At 39.8% G+C, this 26211-nt stretch overlaps 1 protein-coding gene across 4 annotated transcripts in view; it reads left to right on the top strand.

Moving 5' to 3' along the window:
• The window catches only part of DENND1B (DENN domain containing 1B), a 271452-nt gene that overhangs the window by 117562 nt on the left and 127679 nt on the right, over positions 1–26211 (top strand). For 2 of the 4 annotated variants that reach the window (XM_055583139.1, XM_055583138.1), the window contains exons 5-9: positions 617–736; positions 11177–11246; positions 18563–18643; positions 23382–23441; positions 24607–24660. In XM_055583139.1, coding sequence (XP_055439114.1) covers positions 617–736; positions 11177–11246; positions 18563–18643; positions 23382–23441; positions 24607–24660 — 385 coding nt within the window. The remainder of the gene's footprint in view (positions 1–616; positions 737–11176; positions 11247–18562; positions 18644–23381; positions 23442–24606; positions 24661–26211) is intronic. The other 2 variants (XM_055583140.1, XM_055583141.1) reach the window with 2 other exon arrangements.

Here is a 26211-nt window from a genome sequence, read left to right as displayed (position 1 = left end):
TTTGTATGGGACTTTATTGAGTGAGAATGTCAACAGAAGAAGCAATTCAAGAGAGTTGGCTGGGTTGCCAGCAGACTGGACATGACACACCCTGCTGTGTGGGCAGCCCCGGGGCACTCCGCTGGCGTGCCATGACTAGTGTTGCTGGAATTTACCAAACACTGGTGAAGAGTCTGCCTGCAGCGCAGGAGACCTGGGCTCGATCCCTGGGTCAGGAAGATCCCCTGGAGGAGGAGATGGCAACCCACTCCAGTATTCTTGCCTGAAGAATCCCGTGGACAAAGGAGCCTGATGGGCTACGGTCTGTGGGGTCACAGAGTCAGACACAGCTAACACTTGAACACTTGAAGCACGTGAAAACTTACTGTTAAGATACCTTATGATTCTCCAGCCATGTATTAGCATGTATTGAGTAGGCCAACTCATAAAGTGTTGATTCATGATTTAGTTTACACATTTCACACTCATTTTAGTTTTAAAATATCACTGCAGCTCTGAGAACCAACTGACTTGAAATGTGGAAACAATGGCTCGTGTCCATATAGCCTGACTCTTGCTTTTCTTTAAGACGATTCTCACACGAGACTTGAAGTGTTGTACCGTTGCTGCATTTCAGAGCGTCTCGGAATCAGGTTGGACAGCACTTTGCCTTCGTGCTGACGGACATTGAGAGCAAACAGAGGTTTGGGTTCTGCCGACTCACCGCAGGAGGCAAGATCTGCTTATGCATCCTGAGGTGAGTGTATGTCGTGAAAAATGCTCCTGGGGACACGGTAAATTAACTGCGTCTCTCTGTTGCACTTTGCTGTATGCTTGGGATGCTTAAAAATGTGCTTGTATGTATTTTTTGTTTTCTCTAAATCCAGCTAAGCTGAAAAGTAATTTTGTTTACTCTCTGTATACAGCATCAGTTAGGCTTAAAGGTTTACCAGTAAGAGTAGAATTGGCTTCTTTTAAAAAAATTATTTTATTGAAGTTTTAAGTATTAAGTTGACTTACAATGTTGTGTTAGCATTGACTCTTGTAAATAATACTTTTTATGGGTTAATTTTTAAAATAGCAGGTCACGTGTTTCACATATTGAATAGCATGCGGAAAGTCTGGTTAAATTAGCATGTGCTCTTTTCTATTATTGACCTACGACTTGGATTCTCAAAGGTGAATTGGTGGTTTAAGACAGAGATTGCAGACTGGTGCTTCTGGGCAGAAGTGTTCAGAGGTGCTTTCTTTGGCCGCATGGTGTTTTAAAAATTTTAGAAGATGTTTCTTACCTTGTACATTTTAGTGAAATTTTGCGTAAAGTTGACGTGTCTTATTCCTCTCGCTGGCGCCGGTGTTGCTGAGCCAGCAGCCCTGAGCTGGCTCTGAGCAGCAGGTGTCTCCTGCGTCCTGAGTCTGTTTCACCAGCCCTGCCTCTCCTGCCCCCAGCTCCGTCATCGCCCGGCGCTCGGGAGGCTGTTGAGAGCAGGTCTCTGTGACTTGAGTCTGAGCTGCTGGTGCTGAGGAGCACAGGTCCTGAAGGTTAGCTTCCCTGATGACTCAAAAATGTAGGTGTGTCATATACTGTGGTTATAATACACGTGTTGGTCAAGCTAGACTCTAGAAATGCTCCTAGGAAAAGAAATAAGGTTCAATTGAATAATTATCACAAAAGAACATTGGTGTGATATTGATGTCTACTCTGTTCACTTGCTGTTCAGCTACATTCCTGTCATTCTTTGAGGGTTAAGTTATAAATTTACTCAGAATGTGTGTTTGAGTTGGAGAGTTTTTCCCAATCTTTATTCAGAAGCAAATACTTAACTGCTTTATGAGCAGCAGAGCGTGGATGCTCCTGTTCCTGTCTTTAGGCTCAGCTCTTTAATCTGGAGCAATTGTGTTGAAAAGTTGATGTTTTATCCAGAATCGTGTTATGCTTCAGCTGTAGGCTGATTCTTCTAATTTGAAGCCATCGTTTCAGGCCGCGGGTTTGGGAGTGACTGTGGAAGGGGGCGGGGAGAGCTCCTTTACCTTGTGTTTCATACTGGAAGCTCCGAAGCCACACCGGGAGGGGTCTGTCACCTTGGGTCTGTCACCCTCTGCCCCAAACAAGTTTGCCCTAACAAAGACTGAGGCTGTACGAGCTTTCTGATTTTTCTCTAGGTATTTTTAAGTCTTTTCATTAAAAAATTAGGTTTGCAGGTAAGTTTCAGGAATAGTACTGTGAACTCTTGTCTACACGTGCCCAAGATTCACAGTTGTTAAGCTGCTTCTGTCTGTCCCCACCTCGCTCTCTCAATGTGTACACACACACACACACACACACACACACGTTCTCCATGTCTCTATTATATTGTTATGCTGACCCATTTATGAGTAAGTTGTAGATGTCATTCCTCTGTAATATTTGAATCTGTTTTACAGCTCACGGCCACCAAAATCAATTCCTGATATAATTAAAGAGTTGTTTATATATCTTCCTATTGGCTAGCAACTGATAAACTGTGGTGTTTATTCATAGCTGGTAAAAGGAATGAATATATATAGAAGCCTTTATAAACTGAAAAAACTTATATGGCTTTTCTTAAAAGTTGAGACTTAGCACAAAGATGATATCCTTTCTGATTATAGTTTTTAAAATCAGTTACTTATGTCTTTACCTGGAGTATATTATGACTTTCAGATATGAAAAATTTCAGTATCTTGCTCTTGAAGCTGTCTTTTGTGTAGAATATTGCATTTATATTGAAACATATGACATTTTTAGGTATTCTATTGTGAGATAATGAATTGATTATTTATAGGTCATTTTCATTATCAGTGATTGAAGATCCTTTAACAGAAATTAATTATTTCTCCTGTCGTCTTTATGATATCCTGTTAAATACTTTAAATTGTTTACTTTTGTGATCAACTATATCTTCATGAAAATCTATTCATTTATTTTACCATCTGTTGTCTTAGTTCATGTTTTAATGATCTAAATGTTAAAAGAAAACTTGTATCTCTTGAGTTTTTGTTGATATCTAATAGTTTAAAATATTTTAGGTCCTTCAAGAGTAGTCATAATGAAAGTGGAATACACTTAAGCATGTTTAAGATTTTTAATACAAAGTAAAATTAAGTACAAATTGGTAGTAAATTTTCTTTAAGATACAAAAAATCGCTCTGTGTTGGATTTCTTGAATAGAAAGTTCGAGATGGCCATCGTAGTACCAATAATAGCAAAGGATCAGCAGCATCACTTACTGTTTGTTTACTATAAATCAAACATTTTGCTAAGTGGTTTATATACATTATTAATAAAAATGATTTTATCCTTAGAGTTCTGATCTAGAAAGTTTGCACATAATGCTTTAAAGTTACTTTGCATTCTGAATGATGCTATTATAAGATTTGAAAGTAATTTAAATTTACGTTATAATTCTAAACTAGAAATCTGTACACCATGCTATCAGATGCAACTGATAAACTGTGGTGTTTATTCACAGCTGGTAAAAGGAATGAATATATATAGAAGCCTTTATAAACTGAAAAAACTTATATGGCTTTAAGCCATGTAAGTGGCTTATAAGCCACTGGATTTATGCTATTATAAGATTTGGAAGTGAGTGTACTTAATTTCTATATGTTTCATTCACCTTTTAGAAAAAATATTAGAATTCAGGTTAATTTAATATAAAAGTTAATAGAATTTTGAATTTTGTGTGCTTAGCTTTTTGTATAGCATATTTGTCCTGCTTTAACAAAATTTCAAAAATACCCTGAAATAGTATTAATTTAAATCGTGCCATTGTTTGTATTTAGCATTGCTTTAATACGATAGTAGAAATGCAAGAAATAATATTTTCTCTAATTTAATTAACATAATTTTACTACTATAAAATTGTCGCCATGGGTTCAAAACGAAGTAAGTACCCTCATAAGGAAGACAGACTAGGGTTTGGTGCCTTTGTAGTCCCCCACCCCTGACTCATACCAAACTCAGAGGCTTTCACACTCTTCCTTGAGGCAAGTCCCGTAGAAGCAGCATGTTTCAATTTTACACATTTTGTGTCAATTTTCCAGACAGAAAAACAGCCTCTAGACATTAGACGTTTTTCTACGGAAAGGCAGTTTCCTTAGTTTTATTTGATTACTCTGAGTTAGGTTCCTGCTGATCACCGAGACTGTTAGTAGTTACCTGACTGCTTGACAAAAAACATTTCCTTTCCTTTATTTAACCTTTGACTTTTAGATGTAAAAGTTTTATCAGCTCAATAGGATAGTGGGAGCCCAAGTGGGGGAAGTCTCCTTGCTGTTCAGTGGACTTGTGGTTTTCCTGAGACATCTGTCCCTGGCCTTACGTCTTCATGAAAAGGAAATAATCTCATAACTAACCTTTGAAGAACCTCCTGTTTTCTGCTTTAAAATGATTTGGTCCTAATGTCTCTGTTTTACATTTATGTATATTTACAAGACTATGAGAGTCACAGGAGTCTTTTGCTAAAGAATGACATTTTCAGTTTTATAAAATTCCAGTAAAACATTTTATCTAGTCATTATATGTTGAATACATTTTTAACAGCTTTCTGGGATGTTTGTGTTTGGTGGTTAAGAAATTTTGAACATCTTTGGGACTGTAAAATTTAGTGAAAACTTATTCTGACTTAATGATAATTAGGAGTTTATACATGAGTTAAAAATTAATTGCTTTGAACATATTTGATAATTATCTAAGAAACCACTAAAATAAAAACATGGGAGTAGCATTTCTTATCTGAGCAAGGCTAGCCTACATAATTTATAGTGTTTATTACACGTGTGTGTGTGTGCATTTTTTGAGTACACTTTTTGTTTTTAAAGTGTGCAGTGGAACCTTGTTAAAATATTTGACTCGCTGACTCCTTGGTGTATCCTGGACCATTTTGTCATCACATATAAAGTGAGCAGGACTTCACGTTGTCCAGTTGTCTGTATCAGGGGTGGCGAATTCAGTTACCTGTAGAGACAGGTCGGGGACTAAAATGAGATAAGCAAGTTTGGCTGACAGTGGGAAACAGGGGTGATCTATAGAAATGGCACATACCACATCCAAAGATAAACTGTTACTCAACTCTAGATTTTTACTGAAAAGTGGAAAAAAAAAAAAAAAAGTTTGACCAGCACTGCCAGTTCTTTTGATTTGTAAGAGAGGAAAATGTAGGTTTTTCAGTGAATTACCTCTTTTAGAAGTCAGCGGTTTATTCAATTCAGCAGCCACGGTGTGTTGCCCAAAACAACAGTATGACCGTGGGCTAGATTGGTCTGCTTGTAGCCAGTTTGCAGCCTCCACTCCAGATGCTACTGTTTATTTGCAACAGAAAAGGTCCCTGCTTCCTTGACATCCTAGGAGCATGACTGACTTTTGGAGTAGTCCACTTGAATACAAGTGATGTTTTCATGGAAAAAAAAAAAGATATGTACTCTTAAAAGGGGCTGGTTATCAGTAAGAACCATTGCGTGTTCACAGAGAACACACTGTGTAACTGAACTCAGTTCTTGATGGTGATGGTGCTTACTGACCTGTCAGCAGTGCTCTGGTAGAAAGAGTCACGTTAGCTCTCAGGAACGAATACAGAGAGGAGAATGTTGGCTAGACGATAGCTACGCGTTGCCAGTCTTCTTATGGATGGAAATATACTGAGATGTTGCTAGATGTGTGTTGTCTGAGGAGAGATCTTGTGTCATGTTGCAGGCCATATTCTTTTCAGAAATTTTTATCTGTGGTGATGAAGGTAGCAAGCAGTACTAAAATCTACAGTCGGAAGGAATTACTGATGTGTTAAGTGAAAGAATTGAAATGTGTATCTGCTGGGAAATTTGCGTGTTTGCATAAAATATAAAAGGCAGAAAGAAAGATACTGCTCTGGACATTAGTTAAATAAATTTTATAAGAGACTTGACTTTAGAGCCTTGAGCATCTGTTGCTCAGTTGGAGTGCTAATCTCAGGCTTGCTGTTTGGTAGCTTTGTGGCCCTGAATGCAGTTGTCTTACCTTAGTTTAGTCAGATACACATCACGGCATTATTATAAGAATTATGTGAGAGAACGCATGTCAAGTACCTAGCGTATTTTTATACACATAGTGAGTGCCTAAGAAGTTTTATCAATATTTTCTGTACTTCCAATAAATAGGAGGAGTCGCTCATATTTAGATTCTGCTCTCTACTTCTAGATGGACATAGACCTGACTAGTAACTCTTACTGTCCAGAAAGCTAAATAACGAAGCATGATGGAGCCTTAGAGATGACTGTGGGAAATATCCATAGGTGGAAGCCTTGTTGTACTAGTCTTTTTAAATTACGACAGTCTGATTTATAGATGAAGTCATGTTAGAGGAGGTTATAAAACATCCTAGTGTCCAGCAGTGATCTGAATATAGTAGAGTCAAATGTTGGATCAACGCGAGAACAAAATCCACCGTGCCCTGTATAGAGATCAAACATAGCTTGGGATCAGGATGCAGTTCAGTGAAAATATTCTTGGAGATAATAAAACGTAATAGTAACTCCCAAATACCTAGCACTGTTAAATTTTTTAAAGTAAACTATTAATCAATTATTAATTCATTTTGTTTCATTTTCAAAAACAGGTCCATAATCTTACAAGTAAATATATGTATTTTTTGTATAAGCTTCTTTCTTTTAGACTAATTTTATTTTTTTATTTATATTTGGCTGTGCTGGGTCTGCATTGCTGCACGGGCTTTTCTCTAGTCGTGGCGAGCGGGGACTGCTCTCCAGCTGTGGTGTGAGGGCTTCTCCTTGGAGTGGCGTCTCTTGTTCTGGAGCCTCTAGGGCCCGTGGGCTTCAGTAGTTGCTGTGGGGCTCGGGCTCAGTCCTTGCGGTTCCCGGGTTCCAGAGCGCAGGCCCAGCAGCTGTGGCACTTGGGTTTAGTTCCTCCACGGCGTGTGGGGTCTTCCTGGATCAGGGACTGAACCCGTGTCTCCTGCACTGGCAGGTGGATTCTGTACTGCTGAGCCACCAGGGAAACCCTTGTATAAGCTTCTTAATGAAAAATTGGGTTCCAGTTCACTTCATAATTTGAAAGGAAATTGAAAGTTAAAGATAACCAATGAAAAGTAATAATGTAAAGATGAGAAAAAACAGAAAGTTTGGTCTAGGGATAAAAAAGGATTCTCTCACTTTGCAGTAAGTTTTAATTATGAGATATTTATTACATATCTTATTTTTATAGTGGTCAAGGAAGGAGGTTTAAACAAGGTTCCACGTTATGTGAGTAAGATGAAATAACAATGTAAGGATTAATAAGTGGCTATGCAAACCGGCTAAAATCAGTGCATCTTGCTTTATCTTAAGATCTTAAGAGCAGGAAAAAAAAAAAACAGGACCAGCGTGTTCCTTGAATAGATGAGGTCTCAATTTATCTGAGCATAGAGATCTGAACTATATAACACATTGAACTTTTCTTGAAATACCAGTTTTTTCAGGCCATGGAAAGTTGAAATGTGACTATGAAATGACTACAAATGAAAGAGACTGTAGTGTATCTAGGAACTACCTTGTGTCTTGGTAGACCATCCCTCGTGAACAGTATTTCATTGCATTATAGTGAGTATAAAGAATAGGATTGGTAATTTGCATGGTATTGAGTTGGTAATCTAAAAACAGTAATCTTGAAGGTTGTGTTTTTGTTTGTTTGTTTGTTTTTATGAGTGAAAGATATGGTAGAAAATAGATTAACCATCTGAAATGTTAAGAGTTTGAAAGGTTAGCCTCTCAGTTGTGTCTGAGTCTTTGCGACCACTTGGACTGTAGCCCACCAGGCTCCTCTGTCCATGGAATTCCCTAGACAAGAATGCTGGAGTGGGTGGTCATGTCTTTCTCCAGGGGATCTTCCCAAACCAGGGATCGAACCCGAGTCTCCTACATTGCAGCAGATTCTTTACCATCTAAGCCACCAGGGAAGCCTGCGTTAGAGTTAAAAAGCAAAAGTGAAAGCCACTCAGTCGTGTGCAACTCTTTGCGACCCCATGGATTACACCATCCTTGGAATTCTCCAGGTTAGAATACTGGATTGGGTAGCCTTTCCCTTCTCCAGGGGATCTTCTCAACCCTGGGATCACACCCAAGTCTCCTACATTGCAGGCAGATTCTTTACCAGCTGAGCCACCAAGGAAGCCCCAGAGTACTGGAGTGAGTAGGCTGTCCTTTCTCCAGGGGATCTTCCTGACCCAGGAATCGAACCAGGGTTTCTTGCACTGCAGGTGGATGGATTCTTTACCAACTGAGCTACCAAATTGGGATTACCAATGCTAACTGACTAACTTCTGGTTTTCAGATTTCCCCCAAGCTGTCAGAGCTTTGGCACATGTTCCACCCAGGTTTTTCCAGGCTCCCGCATGAAGCTGTCGCTTGTTGTAACCCCCACCCCACCACATCCTTCCCTGGTCTCTCACCCCCATTTCCATCTGGACTGATTGCTCTCCAGGGGTTTGCACACCCATCCTTAGACTTTCCTGTTCTTCCCTGGGATCCCATTCCTTGTCTGTATATCCACGTATTCCTCATTTCTGCTCAATCCTCCATTTTGTTGCTCTCCCAAAATATTATGCAGAAGGTGAATTTTTGAGTCCCAGAAAGACTGACAGTGCTTTCAGCCTGTCTCCACACTTGATTGATGGCTCCTCTGGGCAGAGCTCTAGATTGCAAGGGGTACGTCCTCTGCCTTTGGGAGGCGTGTTCGCTGACTTCCCAGAGCTGCTGTTGAGAGAGGCGTTCCGGGACATTTGGGATTCTATGCCTTTGTATGCGACCTGTTTTGTCTCTTTGGAAAGTCTTAGGTGCTTTCTCCCCCTGTTCTGAAATTTCACTGTAATTCTCTGGTTGGGCTCATTTATTTTATAGTTAACCCAGGGGTGCTTTCAACATGGAGATTCATGTCTAAGGTTCTGGGATATTCCAGTAATTTTTAAAAAGAAATTTATTTTTTCCCCTCCTTTCTAAGAACTGCTGTTAGTCAACTGCATGACAGTTGAGATTGATATGCTGATATTTTAATATTTATTCCTATTTTCCATCAGTTTGTCTCTTTATTCTAGTCCTTAGGAGATATTCTTGATGTAGTTTCTAACTTTTCTACTGATTTTAATTTTTTTCAGCATTTGTATTTTGAATTTCTAAGAACTCTTTCTTGTCTAATAAATTGCTTTTTTCACTTCTTTCTCCTTTCTTAGACTATGTTTTGTTTAATGGCATCCTGCTGTTTATTCAGCTTCTAAGGATATTAATGACAAGTTTTGGAACTCTCACCTGTCTATATTGTCTCTGTTTACTTGGAGTTCCTTTTATGTTTGTATTCATGTCTATATTTCCTCAACTATCTGGTGGTTGGACTGTTAATTTGTATTTAAGATCGAGGCACGAAACTGAATGAGAACCATCGTATGTGCGGTGGTGGGTCTCACCTGCAAGAAGATACGGGGCCTTGGAGGTGTTTCTTCCTTTGAGAGATTCCCAGAGCAGTGTTCTGGGGCTCCGTGGGGCCGGACTGTCGGCTAGCGGCCCTTCTCCCTTCTGTTGACGTCACGTTTCGGTTTGCTCTCACTGCTGAATGCTTATCACCTTTATGAGGCCGCTCACCTGTGTTCACCTGTGGTGCTTTCTGTTGCATTTGTCTTTCCTCATTAATTTATCTCTTTCATTCATTTATACTCATTGTAGTGTCAGGGTTAGGGTTGAGAATAATAGATGTATTCAGTATACTATTAGATTTAACAAGAAGTTGGTGGTTAGTGACAGCCATCTTCCAAACCCTTACTTAACTGTTTGTAATGATCATTTTAAAGAACTCTATAGCATTCTGCAACATGGGCTTCCCTGGTGGCTCAGACAGTAAAGAATCTGCCTGCAATTCGGGAAACCTGGGTTCCATCCTTGGGTTAGGAAGATCCCCTGGAAAAGGGAATGGCAACCCACTTCAGTATTCTTGCCTGGAGAATCCCCATGGACGGAGGAGTCTGGCAGGATACAGTCCATGGGGTTGCAAATACTTGGTCATGACTGAGCAAACATAGATAGATACAGCATTCTGCTGAGTGAAGTTACCATGGTTGACCTAACTGTTCTTCTCTCATGGCTTTTGGCAACTCCTGATTAAAATGCATCATCAACAGTCACATCAGATAATCAGACGTTACATGAAAACAGGCGGAAGGAAAGCTGTGTTCCTAAGCTCTAGTCATTGATTTTTAAATTTAAAAAATTTATTGAAACTCTTGTCAGTATATATTTGTGTATTAAAAGTATCACAGTGTCTTCTCTTGAAAATTTTTCTGTTGTAGTCATTCTTTGAAGAAAAAATGAGTATTTGTTAATTGATAATTAACTATACTGGTGTGTTTTGTGATTCACTCATATATGAGAAGTTTACATTTTGATAAACAATTAAAACCTTTGGATAGATTTTAAATATACATACCTTAATTTGAAAAGGAGTACAGATTTTATTTTGTACAGATGATTTTGGATTTAGCATTATGGTTTCATAAAGTTAATTATATTTGTGTCTAGCAAAATGAATTGAAAGGAATTTTAAATTATATGTGTTTTTGATACTTAAATGCTATTTGTAATAACAGTTTTTAAAACAGGCTTACTTGTAATGATATTTATTTTGAAATTTATCATCTTATGTAAACATCAGTTTCTGAAGAATTGATTTAATTAATAAGCATGTAATTCTATTTTTATATATTCAATTCTGCAATATTTGAAGAGAAATGATTGTGTCTTTATGTCTTTGTTTTAAAAGATTTTTAAAATTAGTTTTTATTTTATATTATATCTTACATCAGTGGTAAGTGCTTATTCAATGAGAGCTTCTGGAACACTCAGACCTACCATAAAATGGGGCTAAGTGACGTTAGGTGTTTCTAACATAAAATAGAAGTGTCTAATGAATAACCTTTATAATGGAATTTTGGATTCTGATTATTTTATGAAAGCTAATAATGGATTATATGTAAAATCTTACTGTAACATTAAAGAGAATGTGGGTATTGTTCTTTTTTGCCCTCCAGATCAACCTGTTTGAAATAATATAAATTTGATGTTTATTTTGCTGTCTTCTTTCTTAATTCTAAATGATACATACATATATATATACACATATACACAGACACATTTTTAAGTTATTATTATTATTATTTTACAGTTACCTGCCATGGTTTGAAGTATATTACAAGCTTCTAAATACTCTGGCAGATTACTTGACTAAGGAACTGGTAAGCTCTGTGTTTTTCCCTATTTTAAAAATTGTGGTAAAATACACATAATATGAAATTTACCATTTTAACCATCTTTAAGTGTACAGTTCTGTACCATTAAGTGCATCATATTGTTTTGCAGTCAATACCAGCATCTTTATAACCTTTTTACTTCCCAAATTGAATCTCTGTACCCATTATACTAAAAGAGACTTGGTCCTTGTTTGCAAGGACAGCTTTGATAAACCTAGACAGCATACTAAAAGCAGAGACATCACTTTGGCAGCAAAGGTCTGTCTAGTCAAAGCTATGGTTTTTCCATTAGACTTCTATGTATGTGAGAGTTGAACCATATAAAGGGCTGAGCACTGAAGAACTGATGCTTTCAAATTGTGGTGTTGGAGAAAACCCTTGAAAGTTCCTTGGACTGCAAGGAGATCAAACCAGTCCATCATAAAGGAGATCAACCTTGAATATTCATTGGAAGGACTGATGCTGAAGCTGAAACTCCAGTACTTTGGCCACCTGGTGCGAAGAGCCTACTCACTGGAAAAGACCCTGATTCGGGAAAAGATTGAAGGCAGGAGGAGAAGGGGACGACAGAGGATGAGATGGCTGGATGGCTGATTCAATGGAAGAGTTTGAGCAAACTCCAGGAGATAGTGAAGGACAGGGAAGCCTGGCGTGTTGCAGTCCGTGGGTTCGAAAAGAGTTGGACATGACTGAGCGACTGAACAACAGCCACCTCCTATAAGTAGAATGACACAATACAGATCCTTCTGTGACTGGCTTATTTCACTTCATGTTTTCGAGTTCCATCCATATTGTGGCATATGTCAGAGTTCCCTTCCTGTTTAAGTTTGAGTAGTATTCTATTATTCACACACTATGCTTCATTTATTCATATGTAGATGAACACTTGGGTTGCTCCCATCTTTGGCTCTTGTGAGCAAAGCTGCTATGAACACAGGTGTGCAAATACCTGTTTGAGTCTGTGTATTCAGATCTTTTGAGTATATACCCAGAAGTAGAATTGCTGAATAGTATCGTAATTCTATGCTTAATTTTCTGAAGAACTGCCATAATGTTTTCCACAGTGGTTTCATAAATTTACATTCCCACCAGCAACACACAGGTTTCCAGTTTTCCCACACCCTCCCTGAGACTTCTTATTTTTTGTTTTGTTTTGATAATTGCCATTCTAATGGGTGTGAAGTAGTATATAATTGTGGTTTTAATGTGCATTTCCCTAAAGATTAGCAGTATAGAGTCATTTCCTGTGTTTATTGGTTATTAAATATCTTCCTTGCTGAAATTTTATTCCAGTCCTTTGCCATTTTTTAACTGTATTTTCATATTGCTGTTGAGGAGTGGGAGCTTTTTATATATTCAGATATTGTCAGCTACGTCATCTGCAAATATTTTCTCCCATTCCATGGGTTGCCTTTTTACTTTGTTGATAGTGTCCTTTGCTGTACAAAATTTTTTATCTTTCAAGAGGAATAACTTCTTTTTTTCTTTTGTTGTTCTGTGCTTTTGGTGTCATGTCAAGAAATGATTTTCAAATACAGTGTCATGAAGCTCTCTTTTTTCCTTCCAAGAGTTTTAGCTCTTACTTTTATTTTTATGTCTTTATCCTTTTTTCTTAAAAAAATAAATGCAAAACAGAAACTCAAATTTGCCTTGAATTAATGAACATCTGTGGGATGATAATTTTTAAAACGTAAAATAAAGTGTTTCGTCATTCAGTTGCTTCTGCCTCTTCAACCCCATGGACTGTAGCCCACCGTATTCTTATCTCTGAGAATGATCTTCCTGAACCCGATTGTGTCCTTTTCCTGCTTGTAATACTTTGAGCGCCTTCTTTTTTCTTAGAATGAAATTTAAACGTGTGCACACTAGCACATGAGAAGCTTCGTGATCTGGCATCTGATATCCTCCCTGGCTTGTCTGGTCCTCCTTTTGTACACCTGATGGACCATCCCGCTATTTGGAGCTACTTAAATTTCCTAGGATGTAACTCCACACAGTTGTCTTTCAGGAGTTTAGGTCACTCACTCGTGATTACTGGTAAAACACTCAACTTTTAAGATTCAACGTAAGTATCTTTAAAACAGACCTAAATTCAGTGCAAATCCTACTCCAGATGCTTTTTACTAAATAGAATTACCCTGTATGCGAGACAGCAAAAGAGACACAGATGTGTTGAACAGTCTTTTGGACTCTGGGAGAGGGCGAGGGCGGGATGATCTGGGAGCATGGCATTGAAACATATAAAATATCATATGTGAAACGATTCGCCAGTCCAGGTTCGATGCATGATACAGGGTGCTCGGGGCTGGTGCACTGGGATGACCCAGAGGTATGGGATGGGAAGGGAGGTGGGAGGGGGGTTCAGGATGGGGAACACATGTACACTCATGGCAGATTCAAGTCAGTGTATGGCAAAACCAATACAATATTGTAAAGTAAAAGAAGTAAATAAATTAATTAAAAACGCCTTGCTGAATGCCAAAAAATGGATTATTAATAAATTAAGACAATGTGTTATTAATAAATTAAGAAAATAGATTTACTCTTAGGGTGAACAATCTCATAATTTGGCAATCTGATTTTATTATTATAATAGCAATAGTGTTTTAGTGTGTGTCAAAAGTCCAGAGTTTGTGTGCATGTATGTAAATTTTTCCTTCTCTACCCTTGATGTGCTTAATTCTGTGAAATATTCATTAGAAGGTAATTTTACACTTGAACAATTTTATGTTTCAGCCATTCAGTCATTCGTCTGCCTAAGAAAATGACTGGAAATAACTGGAAATATTCAATTATTGCATTGAAAACTCAAAACCAGAATTCAGTTTCATGATAATTTCTGGTTCTTTGTGTTTTTGAGTAAACATGTGGCGCCAACATCACTCGTATTAGTTGTCCAAGTTTTGATTAGTTTCAGAAACTCATTGATGACTTACTATATGGCACGTGCTCCCCGAGACAGTATCTAATACTGGAATATAGAAAAGAAAATACTATGGTTTTCTTAGAAGAGGAAATGAGGGAGACTACATTTGTGTTGCTAATTAGAGGGGAAAAATATTTTAAGTTCATAGTATTCGTTCAGTAGCTGGAAATAAATGTATGAGTGTAATAATTTTTCTTTACACTTTTAATCCAGTGCCACAGGTTATTTATTAATAGCTTGGAATTTACATTTCAGAATCAGTTATCCTTATCTGATCAATACCAAGCAACTGCCAAGAACTGTAAAATGCTAGACTTTAAAAAAATATATGTAACTATAAGAATTTTGTATAGACAACATCAGTATCTTCCAGAATACCCTGTGGTGTATTTCATTGCCTGAATGGTCCAGTGATGAATGCTTTAATGTCCATCTTTTTAGGTCATTCTAGAGAGAATTCCAGATAGGCAGTTTTGAGTGCACACTTTTACAAACATTTATAGAGATCTGCATTAAGTTTTCATAGTCAAGTTAGAAGAGAAATTGGGAGAAACCATGTGTCTCATATCCATATCCCTTAAAATGATTACCTGCTTTTGCCTTCACTGTATTCTCCCACCATAATAAAGAGAGGCTGAGAGTACACACAACAGAGAGAGAAGGGACAGTGCTGTGTGTGCAGAGCATCCTGCCTGCATTCATTACTGGGTTTGTATGCGAAGCTCAGAAAACTGAAGCGTGCACATCAGGGTACATTCAGTCAGTTCAGTTCAGTCACTCAGTCGTGTCTGACTCTTTGCGACCCCATGAATCGCAGCACGCCAGGCCTCCCTGTCCATCACCAACTACCGGAGTTCACTCAAACTCACGTCCATTGAGTCAGTGATGCCATCCAGCCATCTCATCTTCTGCCGTCCGCTTCTCCTCCTGCCCCCAATCCCTCCCAGCATCAGCGTCTTTTCCAATCAGTCAACTCTTTGCATGAGGTGGCCAAAGTATTGGAGTTTCAGCTTCAGCATCAGTCCTTCCAAAGAACACCCAGGACTGATCTCCTTTAGGATGGACTGGTTGTATCTCCTTGCAGTCCAAGGGACTCTCAAGAGTCTTCTCCAACACCACAGTTCAAAAGCATCAATTCTTTGGCACTCAGGTTTCTTCACAGTCCAACACTCACATCCATAGATGATCACTGGAAAAACCATAGCCTTGACTAGACAGACCTTTGTTGGCAAAGTAATGTCTCTGCTTTTGAATATGCTATCTAGGTTGGTCATAACTTTCCTTCCAAGGAGTAAGCGTCTTTTAATTTCATGGCTGCAATCACCATCTGCAGTGATTTTGGAGCCCAGAAAAATAAAGTCTGACACTGTTTCCACTGTTTCCCCATCTATTTCCCGTGAAGTGATGGGACCGGATGCTATGATCTTCGTTTTCTGAATGTTGAGCTTTAAGCCATCTTTTTCACTCTCCTCTTTCACTTTCATCAAGAGGCTTTTTGGTTCCTCTTCACTTTCTGCCATAAGGGTGGTATCATCTTCATATCTGAGGTTATTGATATTTCTCCCGGCAATCTTGATTCCAGCTTGTGCTTCTTCCAGACCAGTGTTTCTCATGATGTACTCTGCATAGAAGTTACATAAGCAGGGTGACAATATACAGCCTTGACATACTCCTTTTCCTATGTGGAACCAGTCTGCTGTTCCATGTCTTACTGTTATGCAAATCCCATAAAGTAGATGTGTTATACATATTATATAAACCCATTTATCATGGGCTGAGTAGTGACCAGGGGCTACCTAGAAGAGAAATGTTTAGAATGTTGCATCTTTCATCAAAGTTGCATCTTAGCACACCAATCTTACTTAAGTTGTACCTATTTCTTAAAAATTAAGTTTGTGATTTTAAAATTAAAATGGAAAATGCAAGCGTTCCTCTTGCACCATTTATCCAAGTTGCAAATGCAAAGGAAAAATGCTTAAAGCAAATTAAAAGTACTACATAAGTGAACACAGAAATCAGAAAGCAAAACAGCCTTACGTATTACTGATATGGGAAGAGCCTTGGTGGTCTAAATAGACTGTCAGACTAGATGTCACAATATTCTTTCAAGCCAAAGCCCCATCCAGAGCAAGTCCCTACCTCTCTTCAGTTCTCTGGAGGTTGAGAGAGCTGAAGAGGCTGCAGAAGGAAAGGTCAAAGCTGGCAGAGGTCGGTTCATGAGGATTAAGGAAGGAGGCTGTCTCCATAGCATTAAAGTATAAGGTAAAGCAGCAGTTGCTGCAAGTTATCCAGAAGACCTAGGTGAGATAATTCATGAAGGTGGCTGCCCTGAACAACAGGTTTTCAGTGTAGATGAAGATGAAACAGTCTTTTACAGGAGGATGCCATCTAGGACTTTCACAGGCAGAGAGAAGAGGTCAGTGCCTTGTTTCAAAGCCTCAGGGGACAGGCTGACTCACTTGTCAGGGGCTCCTGGTGCAACTGGTGACTTGAAGTTGAAGCCAGTGTTCATTTACCCTCTGAAAATCCTGGAATCTCCTAAGAATTATGCACAGTCTGTGCTCTACAAATAGACTAACAGCACATCTGTTGACCGCATGGTTTACTGAATATTTTAAACCCAGTGTTGAGACATACTGCTCAAAAAAAAAATTCCTTTCAAAATATTAGTGTTCATTGACAATGCACCTAGTCACCCAAGAGCTTTTTTTTAAAAAAAATTTTTATTTATTTTAATTGGGGGCTAATTACTTTACAGTATTGTGACTTTTGCCATACATTGACATGAATCAGCCAGGGGTGTACATGTGTCCCCAGGTCCCTAACCCCGCTTCTAACTCCCTCCACATCCCATCCCTCTGGGTTGTCCCAGTACACTGGCTTTGAGCGCCCTGGTTCATGCATCGAACTTGGACTTCACCCAAGAGCTTTGATAGACGTGGACGACAATATTGTTTTGTTTTTTTTTTCTTTCATGCCTGCTAACACACCATTCATTCTTCAGCCCATTGATCAAGGAGTAATTTTGACTTTTTATTATTATAATTATTTAAACTTTATTATATTTATTAGTTATTAAGTCATATTATCATATTGTTTAAAAAATAGCAGGAGATGCAGGAGACGCTGATTTGATCCCTGGGATGGGAACATCCCCTGGAGAAGGAAATAGCAACCCACTCCAGTATCCTTTTTTTTTTTTTTTTAACCTTTTTCCACTCCAGTATTCTTCCCTGGAAAGTCCCATGGACAGAGGAGCCTGGTAGGCTACTGTCCAAGGGGTCACAGAGTCTGGCACAGCTTAGCGACTGAGCACGCACACCACACATTTAAAAAGTACATTTCTGAAGATTGCAGCTACCACAGGTATTGATTCCTCTGATGGATCTGGGCAAAGTACATCAAAAACCCTCTGGAAAGGATTCACCATTTTAGATACCATTAACGTTTTTGATTCAGGGGAAAGGTCAACATATCAGTGTACAGTGGAGCTTAAGTAAGTACGTTAATTCCAGCCCAGTTGGATGACTTTAAGTTGGCGGAATTTGGGACTTCATTGGTGGAAGTAACTGCAGATGTGGCAGAAATAGCAAGAGAACTAGAAGTGGAGCCTGAAGATGTGTCTGAGTTGCTGCAGTCTCATAATAAAACTCTAACAGATGAGTTGCTTCTTATCGATGAGCAAAGAGAGTGGCTTTTTGAGATGGAGTCCGGATGCTGTGAAGACTGTTGAAATGACAACAAAGGATGCAGAACATTGTGTGGGCTTCATTGATGAAGCAGCAGCAGGGTCTGAGAGGATCGGCTGCAGTTTTGAAAGAAGTTCTGTGGGTGAATGACGTCAGCAGTGCTGCGGGCCGCAGAGAAGTGGCTCACGAAAGGGAGAGTCAGTTGATGCCGCGAACTTCACATGGTCTTATTTTAGACATTGGCACAGCCACCCCAGCCTTCGGCATCCATCGCCCTGATCCATCAGCACCGTCAGCATCGGGGCCAGACCCTGTACCCGGGAAAAGATTATGACTCGCTGGAGGCTCAGATGGTCGTTAGCATATTTTAGGAATAAAGTATTTTAACTTAAGATATTTTTTTTTTAAGACATGATGGTATTGTACATTTAATAGACTACAGAGTAGTGTAAACAACTTTTATAGGCACTAGGAAGCCAGAAATTTGACGAGATCGCGTTATTGCTATATTCGCTTGTTTGCGGTGATCTAGAGCTGCGCCCGCCGTTTCTCCAGGGTCTGCCTGTATGTAAAACATGTCTGACGTGAGCGGGCGCAACAAATGATTTTGTCAAGCAGTTTTAATTGTTTTTACTTAATTGCTGTTTCATTTATAAAATGCACCTTTTTTTTTTTTTTAACTCTAGGAAGACGATTTGAATGAAACTCTGAGATCTCTCTATAACCATCCAGTACCGAAGGCAAACACCCCGGTCAACTTGAGTGTGGTGAGTCTTGAGTCTGTATTTGATGCTTTGAGCCACAGTGGTGTAGAAATGGTGTAGAAACCCCGCCGAGTCGCCTCCCGGGGAGACTTTTCTGCTGGTACTGACTTTACCACCTGGAGATACTGAGGCTCTCTGATACGCTTTAACTATCATAACATGATTTGTTAGAGGTGTATTTTGGTAGTTGTTAAATCATAGATTTTAAAAAAAAATTATATGCCAAAAGTAACCAAATCTGTGAGAATATTTTGGTTGTGAGGAACATTGGTTTTCAGGTAGAATCTATCCATAATAAGGAAACCCACTCCCCTCCCTGCCCCAAACAATGAGTGTAGCCCACCAGGTTCCCCTGTCCATGGGATTCTCCAGGCAAGAATACCGGAGTGGGTTGCCATGCCCTTCTCCGGGGGATCTTCTCGACCCAGGGATTGAACCTGGGTCTCCTTCATTGCAGGCAGATTCTTTACCGTCTGATCCAGCAGGGAAGCCCCATGTGTACAGTAACCCTTGTAAAATGAAAACAGTACATGGTAAGCGTTGAGAGTACACCACATAACCAACTAGATGACAAAGATTCTGGGTGAAAAATCTCCTTTTTTCCCATTCTTCAATACATCTTTTAGTATAATCACCAAACGCTGGGAATAAAAGTGAGTTTGTCGAAGCAGTAAGCATTGGTGGTATAGATTATTTACTACTGAAACTTTTAATAAACTGTGCTGTGTATAACAAAAATCACACTAGTCCTTTGGGAGGCTCTGTAAGTGTTGAGAATTAACAACCACGAAATACAGATGTTTTAATTAATTTGGCATACCAAGTAGAATGTTAAAATTTACCTATCTTGATTTTGCTTCTTCCAAAGTAATAGTAAAATATCCTAATTAAAAAAGGAAAAATACATAATGATGCAGGAGAAATGGAAGGAAAAAGCAGTCTGAAATGTCTATAATAGTGTTAATAGGTCTTTTGGAGTTTTATTGCAAGATCAGGACATTGTTAGCCGTTTTATATTCTTTCTCTGGTAATAACTTTCTTCTTGCTTAAATTCCCCCCTGTCACGTTGTTTGATAACAGTGATTTCATTCTTCCTGTTTCTAGCGTCAGCACCTCATCTGGGTGCTCAACACTTAGTAACAGTCAGTAGTCTACAGTTTCTCCTCCTAGTCCTGTCTGTAAAAGTCTATCAGATTAAACTTCTTTCAACTGTATAAGGGTTTCCCCAGTAGCTCAGAGTTAAAGAACCTGCCTGCCAGTGCAGGAGACCCAGGAGGCCTGGGTTTGATCCATAGGTCGGGAAGATCCTGTGGACGAGGAAATGGCAACGCACCCCAGTGTTCTTGGCTTCCCTGGTAGCTCAGATGGTAAAGAACCTGCCTGCAATGCCAGAGACTTGGGTTCAATCCCTTGGGAAGATCCCCTGGAGGAGGGCGTGGCAACCCACTCCAGTATTCTTGCCTGGAGAATCCCATGGACGGAGGAGCCTGGCGGGCTATAGTCCCTATGGTCTCAAAAGAGTCCGATGACTGAGCATGCATGCATGCGACTATTAAGCTATAAAGTGCCCTGACGACAACCTTTAATAGTTGCTCTATTTTCCGTAGAATTTGTCCAGACTCTTGGCCTTTCAGCATCACCCACTTGTTAGCCTCCATCCAGCTTTCCACTTTTCTGTCTCACTTTTCTCCCCCTAAATTGATTCTCTACTCTGGTCACAGTGTTGTGTTCATCCATCTTCTTGAGTGGACTCTGTGCTTTCCTGGTGGCGCACCTTCCCCTCTTACTGAGGCCTCTGTGTGGACCACCCAGCTTTACTCTGGAGCTAGCTCAGGACCCATCTTTGTGAGCAGTTTCCTCGCCCGGCAACACAGGGTGGCCTCTGCCCCTCTGCATCCTCATGTGTTGCTTAGTGTCCTAGTGGAAATGATCAGCAGTCGGGGGCTGGAAAGCGAAGGATACCCTGGATTTTCCGCCCTTATCTGGGAGTTGTCTGCAGACATGGTTGTAGGCCTGGGTGATTTAAAGGCCAAGATGCAGAGAGGACGGAGCAGCGGTGAGGGCCTGGAGTGGAGAGGAGAGCAGAGGGAGGAGGGGCTGGAGGTCAGGGAGCAGAGGGAGGAGGGGCTGGAGGATGGAGAGCAGAGGGAGGAGGGAGAGCAGAGGGAGGAGGGGTAGGAGGACGGAAAGCCGTCAGGGTGGCGAGGCTGGAGGACGAGGAGCAGAGGGAGGAAGGGCTACAGGATGGAGAGCAGTCAGGGAGGAAGAGCTGGAGGGCAGAGAGCAGAGGGAGGAGGGGCTGGAGGACGGAGAGCAGAGGGAAGAGAGGCTGAAGGATGGAGAGCAGTCAGGGAGGAGGGGCTGGAAGGTGGAGAACCATCAGAGAGGAGGGGCTGGAGGGCGGAGAGCAGAGGAAGGAGGGGCTGGAGGACAGAGAGCAGAGGGAAGAGGGGCTGAAGGATGGAGAGCAGTCAGGGAGGAGGGGCTGGAGGGTGGAGAGCTGTCAGGGAGGAGGGGCTGCAGGGCAGAGAGCAGAGGGAAGAGGGGGCTGGAGGAGGGGAGCAGTCAGGGAGGAGCTCAGATTTGTCGTCATTGAAGCCAGCGGAGTGCGGGTTCACAGTGAGTCAGAAGGAGGTAGAAACAACAACCAAAAATACACAAGAGTAAGAAGAAAGAATCAGTTTTCTAAAAATCGGTGTTTTTCTTCGACAGAGTTGTATTTATAATGTGATTCTAACACTTTTTTAAATAGTAAATAAATATACTATAGGTGCTAAGATTGTCGAGGCAGTTAATACAGAGAGTCGAGAAATAAAAGTGTATCCTCTAAGTTTGATTATCATATTTGTTCAGGAGTAAATGTCTCATAAAAATACATATCAGAAATATTGGACATTGAAGAACTTCACCTTTATTGATAAGAAGTGTAAGTCAAAGACGTCTAGGCTTCTTAATACCTAAAGACTAGAAGATTTTGGTTTAAGAAAAAGTCACTAAATGTGTGATATGAGGCAGACAAGTTAACTTTTTTGAGGTATTTAGATATACCATGAAGCTATTTTAATGTTCAGTTCAGTTCAGTCGCTCAGTCTTGTCCGACTCTTTGTGACCCCTGAATTGCAGCATGCCAGGCCTCCCTGTCCATCACCAACTCCCAGAGTTCACTCAGACTCTCGTCCATCGAGTCGGTGATGCCATCCAGCCATCTCATCCTCTGTTGTCCTCTTCTCCTCCTGCCCCCAATCCCTCTCCCAGCATCAGTCTTTTCCAGTGAGTCAACTCTTTGCATGAGGTGGCCAAAGTACTGGAGTTTCAGCTTTAGCATCATTCCTTCCAAAGAAATCCCAGGGCTGATCTCCTTCAGAATGGACTGGTTGGATCTCCTTGCAGTCCAAGGGACTCTCAAGAGTCTTCTCCAACACCACTGTTCAAAAGCATCAATTCTTTTGGCACTCAGATTTCTTTATAGTCCAACTCACATCCATACATGACTACTGGAAAAACCATAGCTTTGACTAGCAGACCTTTGTTGGCAAAGTAATGTCTCTGCTTTTTGATATGCTGTCTAGGTTGGTCATAACTTTCCTTCCAAGGAATAAGTGTCTTTTAATTTCATGGCTGCAGTCACCATCTGCAGTGATTTTGGAGCCAAAAAAATAAAGTCTGCCGCTGTTTCCATTGTTTCTTCATCTATTTGCCATGAAGTGATGGGACCGGATGCCATGATCTTCGTTTTCTGAATGTTTAGTTTTAAGCCAACTTTTTCACTCTCCTCTTTCACTTTCATCAAGAGGCTCTTTTGTTCTTCTTTGCTTTCTGCCATAAGGGTGGTGTCATCTGCACATCTGAGGTTATTGATATTTTTCCCGGCAATCTTGATTCCAGCTTGTGTTTCATCCAGCCCAGCATTTCTCATGATACTCTGCATATAAGTTAAATAAACAGGGTGACAATATACAGCCATGACATACTCCTTCCCAATTTGGAGCCAGTCTGTTGTTCCATGTCCAGTTCTAACTGTTGCTTCTTGACCTGCATACAGGTTTCTCAGGAGGCAGGTAAGGTGTTCTGGTATTCACATCTCTTTCAGAATTTTCCACAGTCTGTTGTTACCCACACAATCAAAGGCTTTGGTATAGTCAATAAAGCAGAAGTAGATGTTTTTCTGGAACTGTCTTGCTTTTTCAGTGATCCAACGGATTTTGGCAATTTGATCTCTGGTTCTGTGCTGTTAATGACTGGCAAAACTCCGATGAAAACGTTTTGTGATGTCAGGTTAAAATTGATGGCCGTAGGAATTTTTCTTCCTTCACAAATGGAATAGAAATTTCTTTCATATTTTCTATTAGAAAAAAATGACAAATCTTGAGAAACTACTGTGATTTTCTTATAATTTCATTTTCATGAGTGTTCCCTCACATGAGTTTTCAAGACTTGACATTACAGTCCATTAGAATGTCACACAGAGATTTTATGAAATGTTAATATCAAATGCAACTGCTTGTTTTGAAAGTGTATTTCAGAGTCATTAAATACCCACAGAATACTCTTAGTTGAGAATGAAAGAAAGTACTTAATGATTTTTCTAGCATAAAACTAGCAAATCAGCATTTAAAACGCTTCAGGTATTTTCAACAGATAATGTGGCTACATGGGTTTTTCTCAAATACACAGCAAATCGTTGTGTAAATTTCTCCCTTGAAAGTAAAATATTCATTTTTTTTCTCTCGCGTATTGTAAGAACCAAGAGATATTTTTTGCCAGTGAGCAAGTTCTGAAAGAGCAGCCCTCCTTAGCACGGGTGAGTTCAAAGGACATTGGCTTCTGAAAATCATTGGGAAAAATCACTGCCAAATTAATTACTTCTATCACTGTCTTTAATATTCACCCCAGTCCTTTGAGAAGTGGTAAATTTCCTTCTTAATCATTCAGATTATATTTTCTGTTTATACTGTCTTTTAAAGCATAGCAGTGAAATAGTGCTAGTAAATATCTGTCCCAATAAAAGTAACTGATAGAGACCAGATCCACGCTCACCCTCACGAGAGGGGTGTGGTGTCCAGCTGGGCTCGCTGCATGGGTGTGGTCTCACGTTTGTCACAAGGGTCCGGGACCTTGTTTTGCCGCCTGTAAGTCATACGTTATGACTGTGCCCACTAGCCTTGCTCTGATGAGTTTGATGGTGCTCAGTCTTGCTAGGATGATTTTCCCCCTTCAATCTTTAATTATAGGATGATATTAACTAGGTCCTTATGTGAGATAGCAAAATAATTTTGGAGATTAATATGAACAGAAAATAAATTGATTTTGGTGATTGAATTGTACTGTGATTCTGTGTGGTAAGATCTGGGAACGTTCTGTGAAACGTCAAGGTGCACATTGTGCCTTTTGTGTGACTCTGTCTATAAACTAACTGCTGTATTGCTTTGAGTATTATAAAAGCTAATTAACATTTGTTCAGTGGGTATATAAAAGTCATGTTTTGGGGTGAGAAATTACCTTTCAAGAAGTTTTAAATATTAAAAATTACTTTTTATTGCTGCTTTCTAAATAATACAGTGGCTGATATGTACAGAAGAAATTTGTGATGACTCAGTCTTAATACATTTTGATATATTCTTGGGTAAACAAGCCTTTCCTCAGGCTCCCTAAACGAAATGTGTTAAAATTATCTATGTTTCTATTAGTAATATGCTTTTTTGGTCTTAATACACTTTTTCTAAGATTATTATTTCAATTTTAATATGAAATATTTTTAATCAACACTTTTCATATGAGAAGCATATTGTTAAATCTCCTGTAAACCTGCTGTATTATAAGAGTCCCTCAATTTCAACAAATCCTGGGCATCAGTCCTTGATTTCTCAATTTAGTTGATATATTTTTAAAATTTTAACCTCAAATTATACATAATGCTACAAAATTTTAATTCTCCTTTTCTAATGTGATTTATTTCCATTGACCAGCATTCCTGCTTCATTGCCCCTGATGTAACTGGACTGCCAACCATCCCCGAGAATGTAAGTTTTCTATGTTTTCTATTCTACTGATATGAATTTTATTTTGGTCTCACAATTGAAGTATTTCTTGGTAGAGAAATAGAATACATTGTAACTGTTTGTGTTTGTGAGGAAAAAAATGAAAAAATTAAGAATAATGGTGTCATCTCTTTTTCTTTATGTACCTGCTACTTTACCTCCTTTACATCGATTATGGGTAAGACAGATTATTTGAGAAAACCTCTTTCTGCCATTTGAGATAGATCAGTAGGATAGTCTGTACTCGGGTTCTGAGCTCCTTGGATCAGGCAGATGAGGTGTCTCAGCGGATGTCTCCTGGTTATGGGGAAATGAGCGTGTGCAGTGGGAAATACTTTCACGGAAATAGTCCCCATCGTGTTTAGGTTCCTTGTGTATATAGCTCTGTTCAAATCTCAGATGTTCTCTACTCAGTATCCTGATTTTTAATTGAAGTAATCATATATGTTTTGTAAGGCCTGAAGGATACTACCAGAAATTATAAAATTGCCACATTTTGCATTTTATTTAGAGTCCTGATTGTATCCTTGCTAGAAATATTTTCAGTGTTCTAATGGTTATTACAAATTAAAATTCTGCAGAAAAGTTTACCTGGGTGAATGGAATTGACAGGTACACTTTTGGATACTGTGTGAAAAGGAGATGTTTCCTTTTGTAAGTTTCTTTTTTTCCAGCTTCATTTCGGGAAGATAAAAAGAACCATTATAAATAATTCTATCAGAAGTGAAGGAAACATCAACTCAGGAATATTTATTATTTTTATATGTACTATACTCTGCTGTCCTCCCGAAAATGAACCTACTGAGTGTTTGGTTTCCAAAAGCACGTGGGTTGTGAGTGAACAAAGTACAAGAAGACAGTGGTAAACTTCCTGATACGGAAGGAAGGCTGTCAGTGGGGTTTTTAGTAGAGATGCGTTCAGTTGCCTCCTGTGAGAAGATTGCATTCAGCCTGAGGTAGACCATCAGATTCAGAGGTCATCTCCCAGGCCCTCAAGTCCTCTGTGGGCTGCTGCTGCTGCTGCTAAGTCGCTTCAGTCGTGTCCAACTCTGTGCGACCCCATAGGCGGCAGCCCACCAGGCTCCCCTGTCCCTGGGATTCTCCAGGCAAGAGTACTTGAGTGGGTTGTCGTTTCCTTCTCCAATGCATGAAAGTGAAAAGTGAAAGTGAAGTCGCTCAGTTGTGCCCGACTCTTAGCGACCTCATGGACTGCAGCCTAGCAGGCTCCTCCGTCCATGGGATTTTCTAGGCAAGAGTACTGGAGTGGGGTGCCATTGCCTTCTCCAGTGGGCAGGACCTCTGTTTGGGAGTCTGGAGGCTGACTGACTTGATATCTGCATGCCTGCCCCTCACCTAGAGGTTAGAAGGGAGGGACCCTGACTTGCATTAACAGCCCCAAGTTGAGGTTTTGTACCTTTCTTAAATTAATAATAAAAAGCTAGTAGCTTGATTTAGCAGGCTTTACTTTTTTTTTTTTTTTTAAAGGCTATGACTTTGAAAGTCTTAAAGAACCCTTCTAAGGAAAAAGTGCCT

This window comes from Bubalus kerabau, chromosome 5 (assembly GCF_029407905.1).
Source record: "Bubalus kerabau isolate K-KA32 ecotype Philippines breed swamp buffalo chromosome 5, PCC_UOA_SB_1v2, whole genome shotgun sequence".
NCBI lineage: Eukaryota > Metazoa > Chordata > Mammalia > Artiodactyla > Bovidae > Bubalus > Bubalus kerabau.
Note: the sequence above shows the minus strand (reverse complement) of the source record. Positions and strands in the feature narration are given on the sequence as shown.